The sequence below is a fragment of the Scophthalmus maximus genome, chromosome 10 (genome assembly GCF_022379125.1).
Source record: "Scophthalmus maximus strain ysfricsl-2021 chromosome 10, ASM2237912v1, whole genome shotgun sequence".
In the NCBI taxonomy this organism is placed as follows: Eukaryota; Metazoa; Chordata; class Actinopteri; order Pleuronectiformes; family Scophthalmidae; genus Scophthalmus; species Scophthalmus maximus.
In genome coordinates this window covers 22,585,481-22,610,163 of record NC_061524.1, presented here as the reverse complement: position 1 = coordinate 22,610,163, position 24,683 = coordinate 22,585,481, and the positions used below count along the sequence as shown (strand labels likewise).

The 24,683-nt window shown below is 41.2% G+C and overlaps 1 protein-coding gene across 1 annotated transcript; it reads left to right on the top strand.

Annotated features, from left to right (window-relative positions):
* The first annotated feature begins 446 nt into the window (after window positions 1-446).
* On the top strand, window positions 447-16,955 carry LOC118285463 (G-protein coupled receptor family C group 6 member A). The gene is made up of 6 exons (XM_035609137.2): window positions 447-788; window positions 1,558-1,852; window positions 8,910-9,713; window positions 10,187-10,402; window positions 10,721-10,844; window positions 15,361-16,955. Exons 1-6 carry the CDS (start codon window positions 589-591, stop codon window positions 16,473-16,475), a joined length of 2,754 nt encoding a protein of 917 aa, XP_035465030.1. The 5' UTR covers window positions 447-588; the 3' UTR covers window positions 16,476-16,955.
* Window positions 16,956-24,683: the final 7,728 nt, after the last annotated feature.

Here is a 24,683-nt window from a genome sequence, read left to right as displayed (position 1 = left end):
ATAAACTAAGCTATTACTAGTAGTCCTAGAGTTAAGATAACCCAGTAGTCACATGCACAATAAAACAAGGCTTCTAAAACGATAAAAAAAATCTATCTCAGGAATTCTAATCACAACAGTACTCAGCTTAGAGAAGTCTACAAAGACAAACTGAAAACATCGATACCACCTCCTTTCTTTTCAGACCTAATACAGTATAACAATGAAAAATTTAAAGGTGAAACTTCAATCAGTTTCTTGCTGCCAGTTTCATCAAGCCAAGTTTGCTAACATCATATGCTGATTCATTTTGTTTTCTGTACAACAAGACATTTGAAGGTGCTGCTCAGGGCAGTACATTTTTTTAGCACAGCATCTTATATGATCAAACCTGCTTATGCAGACCAATGACACACCTGTTGTCAGTCATGAAGTGGGCAGGGCTGCAGGGGAGAATATGTCAATAGTAAAGTGTGAATGAGGAAGCAAGAAATCATTTTCTTTTAGCCTTAGGAAGATGCTTAAAAAGGACAGTATCACTCTGCCGGAGGTGAAAGAGAGCGAAGAGAGGGAAAGTGAGCTCAGAGAGCAAACACAGAGGACAGAGATATGGCCTGGGTTGCTTTTGATATCTGTTTGCTAAGCATATTTTTCCTTATTACTCTGGAAAAAGGACATACCACTGAAAAGGATACCAGAGTGATGGACGCTACAGCCCCAGGAGATATCATCATTGGAGGAATTTTTCCCATTCATGAAGATGTGGACAAAAAGAACTCTTTTGCACCTCAACCGCAGTCTTGTATCAGGTGAGATCATTCTAACATATGCCATGAATGATGAATAATATATAATAATATGTCAATAAATACCCAATGACAAATAAATACACTCAAAATGATACCAGAAATGCATTCAAAGTATAAAAGTGCTTACTTTTGATTGATAATTAAATATATAATTACCACCAGAATCACTACCTTGGTAGTTAGCAGAGGTTGAAGGATCTGGAGTTCTACCGGTCAGAGGTTGGCAATACTCACACTTTTGCAAAATTAAATAGACCAGACTGCAAATTTAATAACATTTATTTAAAAGACAAGTTGAACCAACAACATCTAATCTAACAAAAAAATATATATATACCTTTTCACTTTAAAAGTTATCTTATTGTATAGATAATAATATCAATAACGCTAAACTGTGGTGTGTCATGAGATATTGCTTGACAAGAACAAAATAAGAATAATAAAAAATAAAAATAATACAAAAACACATCATTAGAGACAAAAAATGAATGGGGTAAAATGGTCAAGGGAAGGACGGGCAGGAAAAGAATATGATAAAATACTTAAAAACAGGCACAGCATTCAAATCTCAAAAAGAAATACCTTTGATTTTTTAAAATTTACCTTAGGTTTGAAAAAAATAATTCATATTTGTCTTGATATAAAAAAACTAGTTTGCTCTCTCCACTCCTGTCCCTCCCTGCATGCCTCTTGTTAGTGTCCAGTTAACAAAATATGTCCTGTGTATATATTTTGAATATTAAATGGTAACACTGTACTGTTCACACAGGTTTGATGAAAGAGGCCTGACGAAGGCTCTCGCTATGATCAATGCTATCGAGGTCATGAATAAGTCCCCTCTGCTTACTGCTGTAAACATCACTCTGGGTTACCGGATCCTGGACTCTTGCTCTGATACCAGCACAGCTCTCAGAGCCACAGCAGACTTCATGCAGCAGGCTGACTGCTACACAGAAAGCAACACTTCCACTTGTGGCCAGCCAGTCATGACTGTTATAGGTGGTTCCTCCTCTGAAATATCCATTGCCATTGCCAGGCAACTGACGCTCCAGATGATTCCTCAAGTAAGTTGTAAGAAACAGGAAAATGCTGTCATCCCTCCCGATGGACACAGACTCTTACAGGCAACTAGAGCAGTAGAGCAGGTTTTCAGGGGCAGATGATAAACATCAGCAGCCACACCTATTATGATGATAAAACATCAGCTGATGCATGACAGGCCAGAAAAGTGAGGAACCACAGATCAGGAACTTAAACAGCCATATCCTCTTAGACTGGACATTAAAATGGGAAAATGTTATTTGTATAGAGCCAAATCACAACATACATTGTCTCAAGGCACTTCACATAGCAAGGTCGAGACCTCACAATGTTACGAAACCCAACAGTTCCCACAATGAGCAAGTACTTGGCGACTGTGAAGAAATAAAACTAATTTTTAACAGGGAGAAATTTTCTAGCGGAATCAGACTCAGTTGTAGGAGAAACATCTGCCCCAACCCGTTATCGTGAAAGGAGAGAAATGGGGGAAGGAGAACCCGTTATGGTGAAAGGAGAGAAATGGAGGAAGGGAAAGGAGGGTGGAAAGAGGGGGAGAGAAGAGAGAGAAGTCAGACAGATTCTTATATTGACAATAATAATACTGACACTTATAGATGCAATGACATTGTTAATAATAATAATAATAATAATAATTGAACTATGAGCTCTGTAAGATATGATTTAGCTTGATCATTAAAGGGATAGTTCATTGGTTTTGAAGTGGGGTTGTATGAGGTACTATGAGGTGCATAGTTAATGTTACCTTATGGAGATGGTGATCATTTTACGGAGTTTGAAGGAGAAGTGGAAGTAGTGAAAGTCATCCCACTGTTGCAGAGGGGACCACCGGTAACATATTAACTATGCATAAGTTACTCATACGACAACACCTCAAAATCATTGAACTGGGCCTTTAAGGCCTTTGTAGGTAAGGAGCAGGAATTTTGTATTCTATTATGAATGTTATAGGAAGCCAATGCAGAGACGCTAACACCCGAGAAATATTATCTATTTTTGTAGTCCCTGTCAGAACTCATGCTGCAGCATTTTGGATAAACTGGATGCTTTTCAGACTTGTTGGGGCATCCTAACAGTAATGAATTACAGTAACTTTATGCTCAGATAATGTTTCTCTGAGGTGTTTAGGGCCGAGTACAATGATCTCGGTTTTGTCTGAATTTAGAAGTAAAAAAATGTAAGTCATCCAGGCCTTTATGTCTTTAAGACAGTGCTGAAGTTTGTCTACCTGATAAGTTTCATCTGGCTTTATAGATAAATACAGCCAGGTAGGAAATTTATATGGTGCTTTCTGATAATTTCACCTAAGGGAAGCATATATAGAGTGAAAAGTATCGATCCCACCACAGAACCTGATGGAACTCCATGACTAACTTTTGTATGATTGGAAGAGTTGTTGCTAACATTAACAATCTGAAATCTATCTCATAAGTATGATTTAAACCATTATAGGGCAGATGCGACTAAAATTTTTCTTTGGTTTCACCGGTGAGCCGAACTAGACCTAACTCTGTGTGGCAATAGCAAAGACTGAACCAGTCGAAAGTCTGGTTGTACTTTAACAAAACGATAGCGACATCACTTGCAAGTAAAAAAAGTAAAACGTGGAAATCTGTCGAAACATTTAGTGAAAGTGAAAGTAAACTCTACTTCTGCTGGTCCCAGTCAGAGACAACAGCTGCAGCGAATGGGAGGATGACTGAGGAGAGGGTAAATGAGTTCCACCTTGCTGTGACCCAGTTCATAGTAAGCGGCCTACGACCCCTTACGACCCCTTACAACAGTAGAGTCCAAGGGCTTAATGTAACAGTCTGTCTATATATATTGCGTTGTGTTACTTTTTTCCTTTGAGGGGGTTTATGTTAGTCCCATCACTCAACACACAACATCATGTACTTTATATTAATTATTTTAAAAAAAATAGTGCTGTTCAGTGTTCAACAATGTGCTGTGTACAGTCCAAGAAACAAAACATTTGTCCATTCTACTCCTCGCTGCTTCGAGTCAGAAATTATAACAAAATTTAACACTGCCTATTATATAGCCAAAGAATAGCTACACTTTACAAAATGTAGGTCCCAAACCATCCTCATGAAAAAGCACCTTTATTCCTGTTTGCAGTCATTTACACAATTTGTTAATAAATTACCAATGTATATGGGAACTGTCAAGAAAAGTTATAATAGGTGTATTATTGTGGTGCCAAAAGGCGCAGCGAAATTATGTGCTGGTGCACTGAAATGAAAAAGTTAGGCGCACCAGTGCAACGAATGTAAAAGGTTAGTTTGGAGCCCTGCTAGTGCTGTTCCTTTAATTCCAATAACGTGTTCCAGTCTCTGTAACGTAACATTATAACATTTATAGCATAAAAGAACAATATAATCATCACATGACAATTTTGCCATTAGTCTCCTGCAACTGTTTTGTCATGTCAAAGAAAATGTGTTTTATGAACTAGAATTGCACTCAGTAGAGCGCATACATGTACCACGCCAACTGGATAGTTTTCAACGTGTGTATGTAGGCTGAACTGTGGTGCATTGATGATCAAAGATGGAGTGTGATGCTGAAGGTCTGGCAGCTCCTGTATGCATAAACAATCTCAGAACAGAATCATAACAGTTTTCACTGCAAATCAAAATCATATAATACCCTGATTTCAGAAAAACTTTGATACTTTGACTTCTGTACAAGCTTGTTTAAGTGAAGTGGGAGAATGTTAGACCTAAAGACACCATCATTGGTACACCATCATTGGTACATCATTGAGCAAAACAAGGAATACTGTGTTTGGAAATTTGAGGCAATATCTGCATTTTTCCCAATTTGGCTTTGACAGTAAATACACTTGAAGGCAGCAGATACAGGCTGAAGAACAATAGCTGATGACTTAAGTTCCCATCACAATATCATTTTGTAATGTCTGTTGTGCCTGGACATTGGTGAAAGTACCATTTGTCTAAGCAATATAATTGATCAGTTATGGCTATCAAATAATAAAATATTAATATTCAAAATATTAATATTTAATAATAACTTTAATTAATATCAAAGTTCCTCTGAGCACCACCCTTCAAAGGAAGGGAAATGATAGCCAATCAATTGATTCAGTCTCATTTACAATATGCTAACAATCAATTTGGAATTCTGATTGATAATTAAATATATAATTACCACCAGAATCACTACCTTGGTAGTTAGCAGAGGTTGAAGGATCTGGAGTTCTACCGGTCAGAGGTTGGCAATACTCACACTTTTGCAAAATTAAATAGACCAGACTGCAAATTTAATAACATTTATTTAAAAGACAAGTTGAACCAACAACATCTAATCTAACAAAAAAATATATAAGTCTAAGATTGTGTACGTGTATGTGTGTGTGTCTGTGTGAGTACACAGACTAGGTGGCCGTAAAGGTCAAAGGTCTAAGAAGTACTCCAACCAAATGGCGGTGAACAAAGAAACTACAAAATGGCGGCATCAGAGGTGTCGGCTCGGCCACATGCTGTGCTTCTTTGATGAGGCCATTTGTTGCAGGACAAAGACTTTCAGGTTAAGAGAGGGTTAGTCACAGGGTCCTAACATCAAAATAATCTATTGATAGATATAACAACAACATTAAGTGAACACATTGATTCAATCAATTCATTACACTTTAAGGTTAAACATTCCTATGCTTAGCCGTGTTGCGTTTTGCTATGCTGTATGACCAATTTATGTTAGCAAGTCCATGGAAAAGAAGAAGAATAGTCCTTTAGGGATGCTGTTTGTGTGTCGAGAAAGATGCAGCTGTCGTGCTGTGTGGTTTCAGTGTCCTTTTTGTGTCCTCCACAGAGTTAAATGCTCAACCATAACTCTGCTTGGTGGTTCCTGAGCTTGATCAGTTGACCAGACTTTGTCTACCATTGATGTAAAACCAGACTTTCCAGCCCTGATTGGTCCTTTGGCAGGCTCTTGCGTCGCTGCCTGTGGAAGTTGCAGCAGTCTGCTTCTGCAGGCCTGCATGGAGGTCAGGGTCCAAGAGGAATTGTTTCTCCCAGAGAAGAAAGAGAGGTCTTTGCTCTCCATTGGAGTGTTGTCTCCTTGAAGTTAGAGGCAGGAAGAGACTGAAAAGATGGGTGGCCTGGGGTTTTATGGGCCTGATGACCCCCTGGGGAGAGTTCACACCAAGGTGTGATAAGTGAAGCATTCTGGGCATCAGAGTTTTCCAGTCTGTTCCTTTGTCTTTGGAACAAAAGACAAAATGATCAGGTCCTCCGTTTTGTGAAGCACTACATGTCCATACTGAATTGTTAAATGGTTTAATATTAGACTTAAGCCCCTTTCACACTGGCCAAAATACCCGTTTAAACCCACTAACACCCGGCGTTTTCTGCAGTGTGAAAATGTTTAATCGGCATTCAGCCCCTGGTCAAATGACTCTGCAATAGACCAGGGTAATAATCGGCTCACCTCTGATCGGCATTGATGTGAACGTCACACCCGGGTGAACCCGCTAATTTGCGCGATGACGGAGGGAATGAAGGCTCGACTCCTCCGTCGGTTACCTCACCAGCTGTAGTAAAGAGACCTCTCGCATGTAGCTAGCTCGCTTAGCCTACCTTTGGCTCGTTGGTGGTAACAACTAACACAATCCAGATCATCGATGAGGTTTAGAACGGGGCACTTTATTCAACCCTTCGGCGGACATACACTCCTCATCAGGCGGTCTCTCATTACGCAGTGACCATAAACTGCCGGTAACATGGATGATGTGCGAAGCCCATTCTCCTTGTGGCTGCAGCTACGTACACAAACACCGCACCAAACTTCTTCTTCTCTCATACACACACACACTTCAAACCCCATATGGCCACCTGCTTAAAGGACCAGGCTTGGCTCGTAACACTGCGCTGAGTTTGTAAACTTTGAAAGAGTGACAAGTACAATTTATGAGGTACCGCTGACCACCGGCTCACTGGCTACCATGCTTTCTGTTGTTTACTACACTGTTCTTCTTCTTTATTTGACGGCGGGCACCGCTCTCTACCGCCATCTATGGCCGCCAACTATCACTACACGATCATCAGACCCTGGTCTGCTCGCAGTATGAAAGGGTCCAATTGCCGATTAAACGCGGGTTGACCCGCGTTTAAAAACCCCGGGTCTACACGGTAATTTTGGTGTGAAAGTGGTACTAGTATGGTTTCACGTTATAACACTGTCAGTGTCATAAACAGTCATAATCCCAATGACTTGTTCTAATCTCTGTATTAGAATCTTGTGGTCAATGGTGTCAAATGCAGCACATAAGAACTAAGAGGACAAGAATAGAGTTCTGTTTTTATGCAACTTTCGTCATTTGATCTTCGAGAAGGTTGATGGTTGAGACCCCAGCTCCCCCAGTTTGCAGAAGTGTCCTTGGGCAAGACACTGAACCCCCAGATTGCCCCTAGGAAAGATTGTGAATGGGTGAATGATATGTGTGAAAAATGCTTTGGGTGGTTGATAAGATAAGAAAAGTCCTATATTTACCATTTATGGTGGGATGAAGTTAACCCTTGTCTCTTTTCAAAGTTGGCGTGTGTGTGTACAAAATAGCTCAACAACACATTTTTTCTTGGGAGGGTATCTCCAGATGACTAACTTTTCAAGGGTCAACAAAAACATGGTCCAAAACAAACCCATACATACGGTACAACTGATTATGAAGATGTCATATACCTAGTTCAAAAAGGTGTTTTTCCAGGTATTTATTCATCCTATACTTCATTTTGACCTGCTGCATCTTTTTTGGAACCAGACGTATGAGTGGCGGGTGGGTCTGACTAAGACCTCGTCCACTGTGCGCCCACCTACCCCTGAAACCATGCACCAATTGGAAGGTACCAGGTGTCAATCACGCTGTATCCACACTCCAATGCATATTTTTTTATACTTTTAAGTTTATTTTACTGTAAATGACACCAAAATTTACAAAATGAAGACTTAAAACTTGCAAATGAGACCATCAACTCAAAGTTTATGCTCTGCTGAAGTTGAAGACACTAAAGCATTTGACGTAGGTGACTACTTCCATTTTTATATACAGCGTATGTTTCAGAAACACAATCTACAGTTTATTTAGATTATTACATGATTACATTATTACAATATAAAAATTAAGCAGCCTGATTGTTGTATATACAGCGTCTGCAGGGTATACATTGTCCCCTCCAATGCTTTTCATTGATAAATGAAACTCAGGTTTTCAGAGAGTGGTGGGACATTGAGAATCCAGAAGTCACGCCCAGCTAGCAGCATACACATGAACAGGTGCAGGATCCAAGGGAGGACAGGAAGCAAAGCAGGAACACCAGGAAGTTACATGTAATACAGAAAAAGGAACAGAGCACCCATATTTGAACCACACAACATCTGGTGAGTGGATAACCCGCTCTACCTCCTGAGCACAGCTGCGCTTCAATAAAGTCATCAGCATTTTTCTGTCTGCCTGTTTTGAGTCCTGGGTTGTATTAGGGTTTGCAGGTAGCAAAAACAAAGACTGCAGATTTGTATATTAGGAAAAGGATGTACTTAGGAAAAGGATGTACACGCAAATGCAAACTGTGGTAGGACCAGAACTGAGGTTGTGATGTGTACTGTATGAATATGTTCTCAGTACATCTGTGGATGGGTTTGTGTGAGTGCACTTACACAAACAAACAGTAGCAAAGAGTGTATTGAAGTTGCAACTCAAGAATTGAGTAGAGATATGATTGAATAATTTACAGCAGAACCAGGGTCAGTTAATCTGGCAGATAATTCTTGTAAACCTCTATAACCATTGCAGTTTTTTGTGTCTAGCAGTGGGCTTTAAACTGTTGGACATGTTTTCTATAGTTTGGGGGGACATTCATAGGTTTACTGGGCAGTCAATATCCGAGAACTGACAGTAACATCTGACAGGGGGCAGATGTAGCCTGACTTACTACACCACCAGGTTCACAGGTTTTCTATATTTATAGGCTCTTGGCTGTTATACTGGAAATATTACATTACATTTTACATTACAAATTGTATTATTGTGTTTATTTTCTCCAGATCAGTTATTCATCAACTGCTGTCATTCTCAGCGATAAGAGCCGCTTCCCTGCCTTCATGAGGACTGTGCCTAATGATATACATCAGACAGCTGCCATGGTCAGTCTGCTCAGCACCTACAAGTGGAACTGGGTGGGAATAATTACCACAGATGGAGATTATGGCCGATCAGCTCTGGACCACTTTGTAACTCAGGCCTCAGAAAAGGGCATCTGTGTGGCATTCAAATCAATTCTACCTCAGTCTGTGACCAGTCAAGATACCTACTCTGCTATCAAGGACACTGCCACAATCATCATCAACAATCCCAAGGTGCAGGTCATAGTGTCATTTACCAGGCCAAATCACATGAAGTACCTTTACCAGGAACTTAAGGAGCAGACGCTGAGAGCAGGACAGACGATGGAGTCAATGAGAAGAGTCTGGGTGGCCAGTGACAGCTGGTCCTCCACCAGCTCTGTGGAAGGAAACCTAACTCTGAGGGACATAGGACAAGTTGTGGGCTTCACCTTCAAAAGTGGAGATTCATCGTCATTTGGGGAGTACCTGAGCAGGCTAGAGGCAGCTGGACATGAATACACAAGGAATAACCCCTTCCTGCAGGAGTTCTTTAGGCAGCTAAATGTCAATAATGGTTTTGGAGACACTGAACTGGTGTCTGAAGCTGTGACAATGCTCAGAGAACAAACCAATCCTGACGTCATCTTCAGTATTGAGATGTCTGTGAGCGCCATCGCTAAGGCTGTGGCATCTGCCTGCAGGAGCCGAGACTGCAAAACACCAGGCAAAATGCAACCCTGGGAGGTAACTGTGTGTGTGTGTGTATGAGAGTGGAGACGATTCTTGTCACATTAAATATAATGCCTTGGTATACTGTACGAACCAGTGTTGAGATAATTGGAAACCTGTTTCTCACACCCGTGGAACTGTTGCAACAGGTGTTTATTCATAGTATGATCCTATCCGACACAACCATTCCTGTATCCTCATCTTCACTGTCCTACTGTATTTGAGTGAAGAGAAGAATCCAAAGAGTCCGAGGTCCAGAGGGTCTATGTTGTATAAAAGCATGACAGTGCAGTTTGCCAGAGGTCTCTGTTTCCAGGTTGGTAGTGAGCTGAAGTGTAACAAGCGAGCAGCAGCTACCATGGCCAAATGTGATGGGCTGAAAAACATATCAGAATCTAAATTTCTGCAAAGGGCTAGTCTAGTCAAGTTAGTGTGGCTTAACTCATCCAAGGTGCTAGGCTGAAAAATAAATGTCTCATATCCTGTAGATGCTGGAAACTCTGAAGATGCAGGAGTTAATACTTGGAGGAAAGAGCTATAAGTTTGACAGCAGAGGTGACCTCAACCTGGGCTACGATGTGACAATGTGGTGGTCAGATAGAGGGACTATCCGGATCCATAATGTTGTGGCTGAGTATCACATACACACCAACAACTTCACCCACATCAACCACAGCACCACCCAGCAGTTCCAGGACCTGAGGGTAGGCCCTCATTCTGCTGCCCTTTGGAAATGTTATAAACACACGTACCCCCCCCCACACACACACAAATACTGCAGTATGTTTACTGAAAACATGCAGGCCATTGCAGCTGACTGAAGCAATACTGAGAAAGACACATTTCAGTTTGAATATAGAGTACACCTAGTATTAACCTTCAAATTTGATAAGTTGTGTAGAACTCAGGAAAAAAAGGAAAGAAATACCATAAAAACAAGACAAAGTAACAAAATTGAGTTAATTGAATGTATGAATTGTATTAAATGATCTATAATCAGTGTGTCTCTGTGCTTTTCTCAGAACATCACCTCTAAATGCACCAAAAGCTGCATCCCTGGAGAGTTCAAAAAAACATCTGAGGGTCAACATACCTGCTGTTATGAGTGCATCAACTGTACTGAGAACTACTACTCTAATAAGACAGGTAAGACCTATGTACCTATGTTACTTCCCAGGCAGTCACTCTTCATATGACTTTTTTTTTCCTCCCCAATCTGTTTATTAAATTTTTCGACAATGATGTAGACAAAACAAGTGCAAAGGTGGTCCAAACAGGGTATCATGCAAATGTTAAAGCAAAGACAGAGCACTATTAAGACAATAAAAACACTACAATCAAGAGACAAAGAAAAAAAAAAGAAGAAAGGAAAAAAAAGAAAGAAAAAAGAAAACCAAAAACTAAAAAAACAAAGTCTGTGGGCCGGTCTGCCGCCCGTCATATCTTATCAGTTAGTACATCAGTCAGGGATATTTGGAAAATGCATGTCTCGAATGTATTGAAAAAAGGGGTGACATATTTTATTGAATTTTCTCAGTGAGCCCCTTAGAATACATCTAATTCTTTCCAATTTGACAAACCCAAGAACTTCCCTTATCCAACGGGTATGCAGAGGTGGTGCTGGAGATTTCCACTATAATAAGATCAAGCGTCTGGCGAGTAGAGTGACAAAAGCTACAAAGACTTGTAGCTACAAAGACTTGTAACCCCAGAGGAGGAGAGTGATAGCATGGGTGGAATTACACCAAACAATGCTACCATAGCATTTGGATCAATTGCTTTCCCAATGACCTTTGACAATGAACTAAAGATTTCTACCCAGTGAGATTTTAGAGTGGGGCAAGACCAAAACATCTGGACATGGCTTGCAGGAGCTTGTTGATATCTATCACAAGTTGGATCAACATCTTTATAAATGTTAGAGAGCCTTAGTTTGGTAAAGTGAGCACGGTGTATGATTTTGCAATGAATCAGTCCATGTTTTGCGTAGATAGATGACTTGTGTACATTATCAAGAGCATCGTCCCAGAGTGCCTCAGTGACCCCCCCTTCCAGTTCCCCCTCCTAAAGTGTCTTAATTGTGTTTAAGGAACCTTAATGCATGGAATGTATTAGACCATAAATATGTGACATCATTCCTCTGAGTGCGGGTGTTGGTTTGAGGAAAGGGTCCACTGGCGAGTAAATTGGTAGATTAGGAAATTGAGGGAATCTGTTTCTGACAAAACTGCGGATCTGTAAATACCTGAAGAAATGTTGTTTAGAGAGGGACAATTTCTCCCTATAAGAGGAACAAGTAAGGTAACCCTTCTCCTTTTTTAGAATAAGGGAAGTAGAAGCTTGATTAAGTGTTGGGGGCAAACTAAGAGATTTAAAAGACTCGTTATACATATCCATCAAAACAGGGGCTAATTTATGTTGAAATTTCCTGTAAAACTCTATCGGGTACCCACCGGGCCTGGGCATTTGCCACCCTGCATAGCTGTAATAGCGGCAGCAGGCTCAGTATTACTCAACGGGGTCTCCAGCTGTTAGGCCATATCCGGATGGACTAAAGGAACTTGAAGCGACTCAAAAAAGGTGATGAAGTCATGTGTCATTCAGATGTATATAGAGAAGTGTAATAGTCTTTGAATTCATCATTGATTTTTTTGTGGTCAATTGTAGTACCAGAAGGTGTTAGAATTTGGGAGATTTGGTGGGAGGATGCAGTTTGTCGTAATTGATGTGCCAATTACTTGTCAGCTTTGTCTCCCTGTTCATAATAATTACTTCTGGATTCAAGCAGTAATTCAGCGGCATGGTCCGTAGTCAGTGTGTTAAACTCTGATTGTAAAGAGAGGCGCTCCCTATACACATCTGGAGTTGGTGAGGTGGAATAGAGGTCATCCAGCTGAGCATTACGCCTTGTTGGTCAATTTTACGCCTTGTTGGTCAATTTTTCCTTCTTTTGTTTATTCTCTTGATTTACGTACGCGATTATTTGTCCTCTAATGTACGCTTTTAATGTCTCCCACAGCAATGATGCTGAGACGTCAGGGGTCTTATTTATACTTAAAAACATATCAATTTGGTCAGAAACCATCCCCACAGTTTTCATCTGAAAGCCAACGCCTGTTGAAACGCCAGGGGGTACGTAAATGAACATGGCCTCCAAATTGAATACTCACAGGTGTTTGGTCAGAGATGACAATAGACTCATGAGCTCACTGAGGGGAGAATTCTGTTATCTATCAACATTTTTTCTATACGAGTGAATGAGTGGTGTATGGGAGAGAAAAAGGAGTACACTTTGCCAGTAGATTAAAAAACGCCAAGGATCCGAGATTGCAAACTGATTCATAAAAGTTCTGACTGTCTTTGCAGATCTGGAAGGAGTAGCGACCTTCGTGGCGGAACAGTCTAATTCTGGGCTAAGCCAACAATTAAAATCACCACCCAGTAAGACTGGGGAATCATACATTTTGCCAATAACAATAAGATACCTTCCATTCGGGTCAGAGATTACATTAGAGCATAGAAACAGAACAGATTTATACAATAAGATCGCAACCCCTCTAGACTTACTATGGAACGATGAATAATAGGCATGTCCAATCCATCTGCTCTTTATTCTTGAGCGAAAGATGGTTTAAAATGTGTTTCTTCGAGATAGATTACCTGGGCTCCCAAGTGCTGCAGATGACGTATGACCTTGCCGTGCTTTATTGGGGAATTAAGACCCTTGCAGTTCCAGCTAATGAATTTCAGTGCATTTCCATCAGTGTTTTGAACTAACCCGGGCTGGGCCATTTAGAGCACACGAAAGAGAGTGAAAATATCAAGATATTAGTAACAATGGCAGGCAGACCGACCCCACAGCAAAAAAGGGGATTACACAGAAAAACAACAAAACCTACAGAAAAAGGAACAAACATATACACCACACACCATAAATGGACAAAACCCAGATCCCACTCCCACCCCTGCACAGGCATCTCCCCAGATGAGATGCGTGCCAGAACCTCTCTGAACACAAAAACTCCTAAATGCTCCATGTTAGCTCTAACATAAACCTAATGCTACCTGAGAAAAATTTGACTTTTACAATTAAATATTGTACTTGGAACAATCCACCTGGGAAGTGTAGTCATCAGAGTAAACAGTCCAAGATTCAGTCATGGGCGACTGCAGTATAATAAAGAGAGAGACAGGGAAAATCCCCCCAAAAAATATATTCCCGTCCTGTGGAAAGGCACCTGGGAGGTGTAACCGACATTAATGTAGGCAACCATTAATGCAAAAGAAAAAAGGGGAGAAAAGAAAAGAGAGAGTACCAGGACGATATCAACGTCGCAGGGATCAGTCTAGTTCCTGTGCACTCACCTTACGTTAAAGCAGTCTCTATTTATAGTTTTTATTAATAAAGTCAGTAGCCTCTGTAGGATCCTCAAACCTGTGTGAAGTCCCGTCTGGCATGGTGACTCTCAGTATCGCCGGGAAGAGAAGGCCGTACCTGACCTCTGGAAAGGAGTGAAGGCTGCGTTTAGCAGCGCAGAGTGCAGCCCGTTTCTTGGCAACGGAAGAGAAGAGAGGTTTCCCCAGCTCGCTTAAAGATCAGACTCCACACATGAAAGAAGTGTACTCTAGCAATAATGGCTCGCGGTGGTTTCCCTTTATCTGGCTTCTCGCGTCCCGATCGGTGTGCGTGGTCAAGCAGGGGCTTCTCCGTCAGTTTAAGCACGTCTTGGAGGAGCTGGGCAACAAAGTCGGTAGCATGGGGTCCTTCCACTCCTTCAGGCACACCGATGATGCGAATGTTATTTCTCCTGGATCTACCTTCTAGATCCTCATGCTTTTCTTCCAAACGTTTCACCTTCGAAGTCAGCGTGCCAACTGCAGCCTCGAGATCGCTTATCTTAGCACTGTGGTCAGTAGCTGCCCGCTCTAACTCTTTCACGGCCACTTCATGAGCTTCCACCGTGCACTGAAGAGGTTTAATTAGGCCTCACTGATGATATTTCGGAGTGCAGGATTGTTGACAGGACGTCAGTTTTCCCAAATATGTCACTCTTGAGGGAATCCATCAGGGCTTGTAGGAGTGTAGCATTAAGGGGGTTACCAACGTTAGCTTCCTCCATTGTCGGTGTAGCAGAGTGCGGTGTTTTGCGGCCTACCCTCGCGGAGTCTTGCTTTGGCTTAGACATAGTGTTCGGTCAAAAATCGAAATAAGACAGTTAGAAAGTTTCCCAAGTTCGTTAAAAATGGTTTCGGACTGATTTTGTGAAAAACACTAAAATAAAAAGTGTATTGAAGTCACATTATCTCAGAGCTGTAAGGGGACACGTCTACTCCCTTCCGTGCTCCATAGCGCCCCCCACTCTTCATATGACTTTAATAACTTTCATGAGAGACGAGAATGAACCATAAAGATCTGAATGCCTGAGAACTCCCCACTCGGCAGTAGAAGTGACCAAGTGTCTTTACGAGAGAAGAAACGTCTTCTAAAATCAACTAAAACAATAAATACAGTGTATCCAGGTTTTGATGTCTCATTTCTATGCTCATGCTTATGTTGACACAAATCCAGGTCAGCAGAACAGCCAGGGTAGGGTCAGATTTCAGAAGCCTGCATGTGACTGTTTTTATCTTTACCTGTGCTTGTGCTCCTTCCTCCCTGTAGATATGGACCAGTGCCTGAGCTGTGACATAAACAGAGAGTGGTCAGCTGAGGGCAGCTCGAGCTGCACCCCAAAAGTCATGATCTTCTTCTCCTGGCAGGATAGCTTTGCTGTGGTACTCCTTACCTTCTCTGCCCTAGGCATCCTCCTGGCTCTAATGGTGTCAGCTCTGTTTTTACATCAGAGGGAAACTCCTGTAGTGAAGGCTGCTGGAGGGCCACTGAGCCAGGTCATCCTCTTCTCTCTAGTCATCAGTTACATCAGTGCCGTGCTGTTTGTAGGTCGGCCTAACAGTCTCCAGTGTAAGGCTCGACAGGTGCTCTTTGGTATCAGCTTCACTATGTGTGTCTCCTGCATACTGGTCAAGACCCTACAGATCCTGCTGGCCTTCCAGTTGAACCCTGAGCTGCAGGTAGTACTGCGGAGAATCTTCCAGCCTTATGTCATTGTAAGCATCTGTGTGGCCTTGCAGGTAGTTACCTGCATCTGCTGGCTGGTCATCAAAAGTCCATTTAATGAAATCATAAGGCAACCAACCACTCTCCTGGAGGAATGTCACGAGGGCTCATACTTGGCATTTGGGGTGATGCTGGGCTACATAGCTCTCCTAGCTTTTGTGTGTTTCATCTGCGCCTTCAAAGGACGCAAACTTCCACAGTTCTACAATGAGGCAAAGTTCATCACCTTCAGTATGCTCCTCTACCTTATCTCGTGGATGCTCTTTGTTCCTGTCTATGTCACTACTTCAGGAGTGTACCTGTCAGCTGTGGAGATGGTGGTTATTCTCATCTCCAACTATGGCATCCTGTGCTGTCATTTCTTTCCAAAGTGCTATATAATCCTTTTTAAGAAGGAACAAAACACCTTGAGTGCTTTCAGGAAGAATTTGTATGAATATTCCACCAAAACTTTAGATTCTGTCTCTGTGTCTGGGAGTTCCATGTCAGAGAAACAGTCCAGGAGTCAGCACCTCACCAGTGCTTTGTCACTATCTGTACCTACAGCTAGTCCTTTCAAACCTGCAGTGGTGACACACTGCAGAGATGGGACAAGCTGCGCAAGTTTTCAAAAAGGTTCAGCCCCAATACACTTCTTCAGAAGAAGAAGCAGCATATAAAAGATCTGATATTTCCTGGCCTGATACTGATACTGATACCTGGGCCTTGAGTATCCGCAAATAGTACCTATCTGATATCAGTTTATTATTAAATAAAAAATTATTCAAAACATAACAAGTTGAAAACAACAATATGTAATCTGACAAATGTAAAAATATTTACAGGTCTGAGATTACCCCACTCATAGATGCAATGACATAATAATAATAATAATAATAATAATAATAATAATAATAATAATAATAACAATAATAATAATATCGGATTTGGATCCTGCAGCACTGGAGTCAGAGATTTTAGCACTAGGGGAGAGAGAAAACACAGTTAATGACATGTAATGTCATCAACTGTAATTGATGATGTTGTTGATAGTGCAGCAGCCTCACTACGTTCCACACTTGACACTGTCGCCCCTCTGAAAAAGAAGACAGTCAAACAGAGGAGGATAGCTCCATGGTTTAATGCACAGACACGTGCTTTAAAACAGATGTCACGTAGGTTAGAAAGGAAGTGGCGTTCCAATAGTCTAGATGATTCTCACCTAGACTGGAAAAATTGTTTAATTACATATAAGAAAGCCCTCCGAAATGCCAGAACCAATTATTTTTCTTCACTAATAGAGGAAAATAAAAACAACCCCAGGTTCCTCTTCAGCACTGTAGCCAGGCTGACAGAGAGTAAAAGCTCTACTGAACAGTCTATTCCTCCAACTCTAAGTAGCAATGACTTCATGAGTTTCTTTACTAATAAGATTATTACCATCAGAGAAAACATTTACCAGCTTCTTCCCACTAATGGCACAGACACACTGTCCAGTACAGTAGCTTCTGAACCAATAGTATCGCCTAATTTATATTTAGAATGCTTCTCCCCTATAGATCTGGCTGAGCTGACTTCACTTGTCACTTCATCCAAGTCATCAACCTGTCTTTTAGATCCTATTCCATCAAGGCTATTTAAGGATGTATTACCTTTAATTAATAATTCCATATTAGATCAGATCAATTTATCTATACTGACAGGCTATGTACCAAAGGCCTTTAAGGTGGCAGTAGTTAAACCCCTGCTCAAAAAACCGACTCTGGACCCAGATATCTTAGCTAACTATAGACCCATATCAAACCTCCCCTTTATCTCTAAAATCCTTGAAAAAACTGTTGCTAACCAGTTATGTGACTATTTACACAGGAATAGTCTGCTTGAAGACTTTCAGTCAGGTTTTAGAAAACATCATAGTACAGAAACAGCACTACTGAAGGTTACCAACGACCTTCTCATGGCCTCAGACAGTGGATATGTTTCTATTCTCGTCCTTTTAGATCTTAGTGCTGCATTTGATACCATTGATCACAAAATTCTGTTACAGAGACTAGAACACATTGGGATTAAAGGAACAGCACAAGAATGGTTTAAGTCCTACTTATCTGATAGATTTCAGTTTGTTAACGTTAATAACAAATCTTCCATTCATACAAAAGTGAGACATGGAGTACCACAAGGTTCTGTACTGGGACCGATACTTTTCATTCTATATATGCTTCCTTTAGGCAATATTATAAGAAAACGCCACATCAATTTCCATTTCTATGCTGATGATACCCAGCTGTATTTATCTATAAAGCCAGATGAAACTAATCAGGTAGACAAACTTCAGGATTGTCTTAAAGACATAAAGGCCTGGATGACTTGTAATTTTTTACTTCTAAATTCAGAAAAAACTGAGGTCATTATACTCGGCCCTAAACACCTCAGAGAAACATTATCTGATCATATAGTTACTTTGGATGGCATTACCTTGGCCTCCAGCTCTACTGTGAGAAACCTTGGAGTTACCTTTGACCAGGACATGTCCTTTGACTCACACATAAAACAAGTCTCTAGGACAGCCTTCTTTCACCTGCGCAATATCAAGAACATTAGAAACATCCTATCTCAAAAGGATGCTGAAAAACTAGTCATTGCATTTGTTACTTCTAGACTGGACTACTGTAATTCATTACTGCTAGGATGCCCCAATAAGTCTGTGAAAAGCCTCCAGCTAATCCAAAATGCCGCAGCACGAGTTCTGACAGGAACTAGAAAAAGAGATCATATTTCTCCAGTGTTAGAATCTCTGCATTGGCTTCCTGTAAAATTCAGAATAGAATTCAAAATACTGCTCTTAACCTACAAAGCCCTTAATAATCAAGCTCCATCATATCTTACAGAGCTCCTAGTTTCATATTATCCCAATAGATCACTTCGCTCTGTAAATGCAGGATTACTTGTGGTTCCCAGAGTTTGTAAAAGTAGAATGGGAGGCAGAGCCTTCAGCCACCAGGCTCCTCTCCTCTGGAACCAGCTCCCAGTTTGTGTCAGGGATGCAGATACCCTGTCTACATTTAAAGTTAAACTTAAAGCCTTCCTTTTTGATAAAGATTATAGTTAGAACTGCTCAGGTGTTTAATAAACCATTTCTTTATTATGCTGTTATAGGCCTAGACTGCTGGGGGAACTTATATCATGAGCATCTTTCTCCCTCTCCCGTTCTCTCCTTCTTCCTCTTTCTCTCTCTTTATATCTCTCTCCTTCTCCCACTTTTTTCAATCTCTCTCTCTCTCTCTCTCTGCCCCCATGTATCTACATTACATGTCACAAACTCTGTTTTCTCTCTCCCCTAGTAGATCTGACCCCAGAGCTGCAGGATCCAAATCTTATTATTATTATTACTATTATTATTATTAATAACATCATTGTATTTATAAGTATCAGTTTTCACTAATTATAAGTATCAGTCTGGTAGAAATTAAAGCAACTGTTATATTACCCCCCCATCCCCCGATATGTTTACAGTACATGTCACTAACCCTGTTTGTGTTTTCTATCTCTCCTAGTGTATCTCTGACCCCAGAGCTGCAGGACCCAAACCCGTCATTATTATTGTTATTATTAATATTAATATTAATATCATCACTAATAATAACAACAACATAATTGTATTTTTTAATTATAAGTATCAGTCTGGTAGAGATTACAGCGGCGGTTTTACAACTGTCCTCTCTCTCTCTTCTCTCCTACTGTCTCTCCTCCCACCCTCTTTTCCTCCCAACTCTCCTCTCTTCCTCATTTCTCTCCTCACCCCAACCGGTCGAGACAGATGACCGCCCACAACTGAGTCTGGTTCTGTCAGAGATTTCTTCCTGTTAAAAGGGAGTTTTTTCTATCCACCGTCGCCAAGTGCTTTGCTCATTGTGGGATTTGTTGGGTTTTCCCTGTAATATTGTAATATTGACCTCACTATGTAAAGTGCCTTGAGACAATGTATGTTGTGATATGGCGCTACACAAATAAAATTGAATTGAATTACGACTGTGGTCACATTGTGTGGTTGTGTGTTTTCTTAGTTTTTTGCTGTGGCCTGAATGTTGGCATGATGTGATTGGTGGAATGGATGAGTGAATGTATGTTAACAGATGTGTGCCAGGACCAGGAGCTGAATTGTGGACAACACCTGATCCTGCAGTTGATTGGCCCTGCCTGATATAATTGAAGAGCCCGGTCACACAGGAGCACACTCACCCTCCTCGTGCCAACCAGCCACAACCATATTTGAGTGCCATTAGAATAAGTAGGGGTGGACTGACGTTTTCTTTCACAAGTTGTCTCCTGTTTTTTGAGGTCAGGAAGTTTAGCTATTTTTATTTTGTTTACTCAGATCCTGATAGTTTAGATTGATAACTTGTTTGAGATACATTTCTTTGGTTGTTGTTTTGGTCTTCATCCTCCCTGAAGTTGAAGAATTGTCCTTAGTTGGGTTTTTTTACGATTTGTGGAATAAATGTAATTTAAAGATTTATAGAAATGATCTTTGTGGCTACTTGGGAGTTGGGGAAGATGGGTGTTCATGTTGTGCTTCGGCCACCCCTGGACAGGACATAACACGTAAATACATAGGGTAGAGAGAGAGAGATGCTCATAATTGGAGTTTCCCTTGCAGTCTAGACCTACAGCAGCATAACTAAGAGATGGTTCAGTAAACACCTCACACAGCAGCTCTAACTATAAGCTACCGATCATTACCATTCATCCTTTCATTCCTTTGTCCCTACGACCTCTCATTACTCCGTCCCTGCTAGGGATGGGATGATACCCCGTTTTCGTGACCGATCCGACACCGATCCTGCAACCCTGAGTATCTGCCGATACCGATCCGGTACTAATCTGATACAATCTTTTCCCCACTAATAAAATAAAATATTAATAATGCATTGTTCAGGATGCACTTTGCTTAACCTAGCCATCTCATACTCACTGTGAAACAAAAGATCAACTCACCTAAAGGAAGACATACATAGCCAGCAACATGACTCAGTTATGGTATACTGCTGTTTTATTTCTCAGAGAACCTTTGGCAGAATTTTTTATGGTCATCACCATTCAAACAAGCAAAAGTGTAATTGAACTATAAACTGTTAAATAAATGATGATAAATTAACATAAGAATATGATGCTGGAATGTCGTTCAAGGCTTAGTAGATATGTAAATAGGCATTTATTTGGTATGTTTACTGTAATGTATCGGATTCGATTTTCCTTCTTATTTCTTCCGATATTCGATCCAGCCATTTTGGCCAATATTGGCCCGATACCAATATGGAATATCGGATCGGGCCATCCCTAGTCCCTACAACCACTCATCCTTCATCCCTATGACCCCTCACTCCTCGGTCACGACGACCTCTCACCCCCCGGTCACAACGACCTCTCACTCATTCATCCTTTCGACTGCTCATTCCTTCGAACCTCCATCCCTTTGACCCCTCATCCCTTCGACCCCCATCCCTCCAACCCCTCATCCCTTCATCCCTCTACCCCCCTATTGTACTCAATAAACTTTAATATTCATAAGTTGGACGCTGCTCAAAGTTGAGAGTGACCAAGAGCTCACTCCTCATGAGCTCCACAGAGCACCTGTTCCTGCTGTCACTCCATTTGTTGGTCATTCTGGAAAAGATCCTTTCCACATACCCAGTGGATGCTGGGATGCTTAGGATGTGGCTGATGATGGACAGCATGTTAGGCAGGTCAGCTACTTGAAAGAGAGCCACCCACCTGACAGCCACATCTTTCGATTTCCATTCATCTTCTGCACCTTCTCTGAGCCCCTTCAGAATGGTATTTGCTGTTGTGCATTCATCATAAAGTTGGTGCATGGTGCAGAGAGGGAGGTTGCAGGGAGAACAGTTGTCCTCTGAAAGGTCAAACCATTTCTCAATGTATTAGATTGCTGTGTTGAGGAATGCAGTGAAATCTGCCATTGCCTTGTTTGCATCATGTGGGAGATGCTGCAGCTTCACTTTTGTTAAGTAGCCATAAAACTGGTCATCTCTTCTCTCTGAGTTTTTGCTTGAAAGCAGACATGATGGAATATAACTCAACACAGGTGGTTGAATCACTTTCCAGTTCTTTACAACTTATTCAAAGAGGGAGAGGATGTTATTGGAGAACAGGAGGTAAACCTCCACATCAGCATCTTCCTCAGTTGAGCTCTCAATGAGATTTAACAAAGTTCTGATCTGTCTGGGACACTCTTCCCCCAGGCTGATGAAATAAGACCTGAGAGCAGTCCAGGTTTCCATCGACCAGGAGATTGCTGGATTGAGGGACAGCCACCTTGATGAAACATGTTGCAGAATTTCCCGGAGCTCCACCTCACAAAATTGACAAAATTCTTTGAGGGATTCCCTTTCGTTTGGCAGATGTAGAGAAGTGGCCATAGACCTTCAGCCCAATGTTTTCTACTGTGAGCTTGCCGAGAACATGCTACACTGCTTTGTGCACAATATGAGTATGGCAGATCCTTGCACCAAATCGCTTTTTCTTCAGGTTGGTGAAGACAGAGTTGTGGATTCCATAATTTAAATTAGTGTTGTCTGCACTATATGCTGTAAGTTGATCTAATAGTAAGCCAAATGTATCCAGGCATTGTTCTATGAAATCTATAATCCCAGCAGCTGAGTCATCTGCATTCTCTCCGAAATCAAGCAATTAGTTGCAGGATCCCACTTTCTGGCCTGAAGTATTGTACAGCGAGGGGAAACATCTTACTGTTCCCCTTATTTGATGCATCCATGTTTATGGAGAATGGGAGGGGTTTACCTGATGTTAGGACGTCAACAACATGAGCCACTGCCTTTTGAGCAAGGACGTCTTTGGCCATTGCTTCTGCCTTTGTTCTCCCAAGAGACATTTTCTTCCGGATTTGGAGTCATGCAGAATCTTTTGGTAGAGCTTGTGTCCACAGTCGGCACTGTTATAGCTGAGGTTGTGTTTAACCGTGTGGTACACCTGCATTAACTCTGCTGTTGTAACCTAGAGGGGAGGAGTAAGTTAATAAATTGTTAATGAAATAGAAAAATTGCAGGTTTTGGCACACCATCCAAACAGTGAAACAACATATACATATAATTTTTATATAATGATAAAAAATAGTGACTATATGAGGACAGTTACAAACAAAGACATCAACAAACAACAAGAAAGATTGCAGTAGTGGCATTACATTACATCCACTAGTGATGTGCATAAACTAGTGGTGTAGTGGTGGTTTAATCTTAGAAAACTATTTAATTAAAACACAATTTGAATTATTGGAAAGTAAATCTATTTACCACCTCGGAAGAAAATCAGTCCCTAAGTTATAGGATCTGATTAATTTATGTATAGCGTTGTTTGATAACAAATTGGCAGCCATATGAAATCTAACATAATCAATGAGAAAATCATAGAGATAGATAGAAAAAATTCAATCATTACCGTATCAGCCTCAGGAGATGCTTGGGGTACAAAGAACCATGACACTGCTGTTTGATTCCTTTTGGTGATGACAAAAAAATACACCAGTCACCTTATAAATGAGTATTATTATGTATTGATATGGAGGGCAACACTCCGGTCCAGAATGTGGCAGTAATGCATCAAAACTGTCTGTTGGTTGACTACTGCTGTATTTCATCGCTTGAATGATTTGTGTGCATTCCTGTTAAATATGGCACAGTAAGGTAACGTGTCAGTTAAAATATTGATGCTAAACTAAATATTGATCAAATATGTTTTTTGTGTGTGTTTTGGTGGTTTTTGAACAGTTGTTGGGTTGGAAACCATCAGCTGTATATGGCAACACTAACCTAGATACAGAGTTCCGCCCCAAACAAGATGGCAGCGCCATTCATTTCAACAAGACTTGGTCACCTAGCGCATACGATGAAAAGAGCTATGGTTGAAGCCATTTGCCAGAATCCACCGCGCCCGAGCAAAATCTCCAATCTCAGCCAGGGGGCGTCTCTCCGCTCTGTCAGTCATCCGGTTACGAGCTGGGCAGCGCTGCAGAACCTGTGCACAGCTTCACTCGGTCGGTCACGACCAAGGTCACGTCTTCACAACAAGGAGCTCGAAGGAGAAGCTTAGTTAGTTTGAAAACACCGTGGTAGAGAAGCGCCAAGCATCGAAAAAACTGCCCGGCTCCTTTGCCAGAAACTGCATATACGACAAAGACCACGAGCTAAAAAAAGCTAAAAAGAAGGAAGCAGATCGAGCAGATGTAAACATCCGAGCGGCTCCACAGAAGCAACGACACCGACAGGGTTCACAAACGATGCGTTCTGCTTGACCGGTAATTATCTCTGTTTCATTTATCTTTTATTTTCCATGTTATTGTCGCACTCTGTGACTTTGTTGCTACTGCGCTGTGGTAATCAGGCTGCTAGTTCTAATCAGGCTGCTAGTTCGAGGTCCACAGTACTATGGCTATTGGTTAGCGGTGTTAGTAGCATAATAGCTGAAAATATGTTTGTGTCCAAGCGGTCTAATCTGTTTTTGAGAGTTTTCCAGACGTGTGTGTCATTGTCTGTGCTCTCGCGACCAAATGTTCCCCCATCTGTCGTACTGTTTAGTTAGCTTCACTATTTTATCACCAACGTAGCATCCCGTGCTATGCTAAATGCTAAGTATGTGTCGCTATTCATGTCGCTTTTCTCCACAGATGCTGACTTTGCTGGGGGGAGGGGGGGCAGCTGAGGAAGGACTATTCAACACAACTACTATATTTTATACATGTGCAAAATAAAGCTTGACAATATTACATCATTTTGTTATTCTTTTCTTTGAGCTACTGTATCGGTAGTACTGAACCAGTGAATCTGATTACCCCAAATTAATATTTGTAATGC

Coding starts and splice junctions, on each gene's coding strand:
- LOC118285463 (XM_035609137.2), top strand. CDS start 589: ATGGCCTGGGTTGCTTTTGATATCTGTTTGCTAAGCATATTTTTCCTT. Junction 789..1,557: donor CAACCGCAGTCTTGTATCAG/GTGAGATCATTC, acceptor CTGTTCACACAG/GTTTGATGAAAGAGGCCTGA. Junction 10,403..10,720: donor AGCAGTTCCAGGACCTGAGG/GTAGGCCCTCAT, acceptor TGCTTTTCTCAG/AACATCACCTCTAAATGCAC.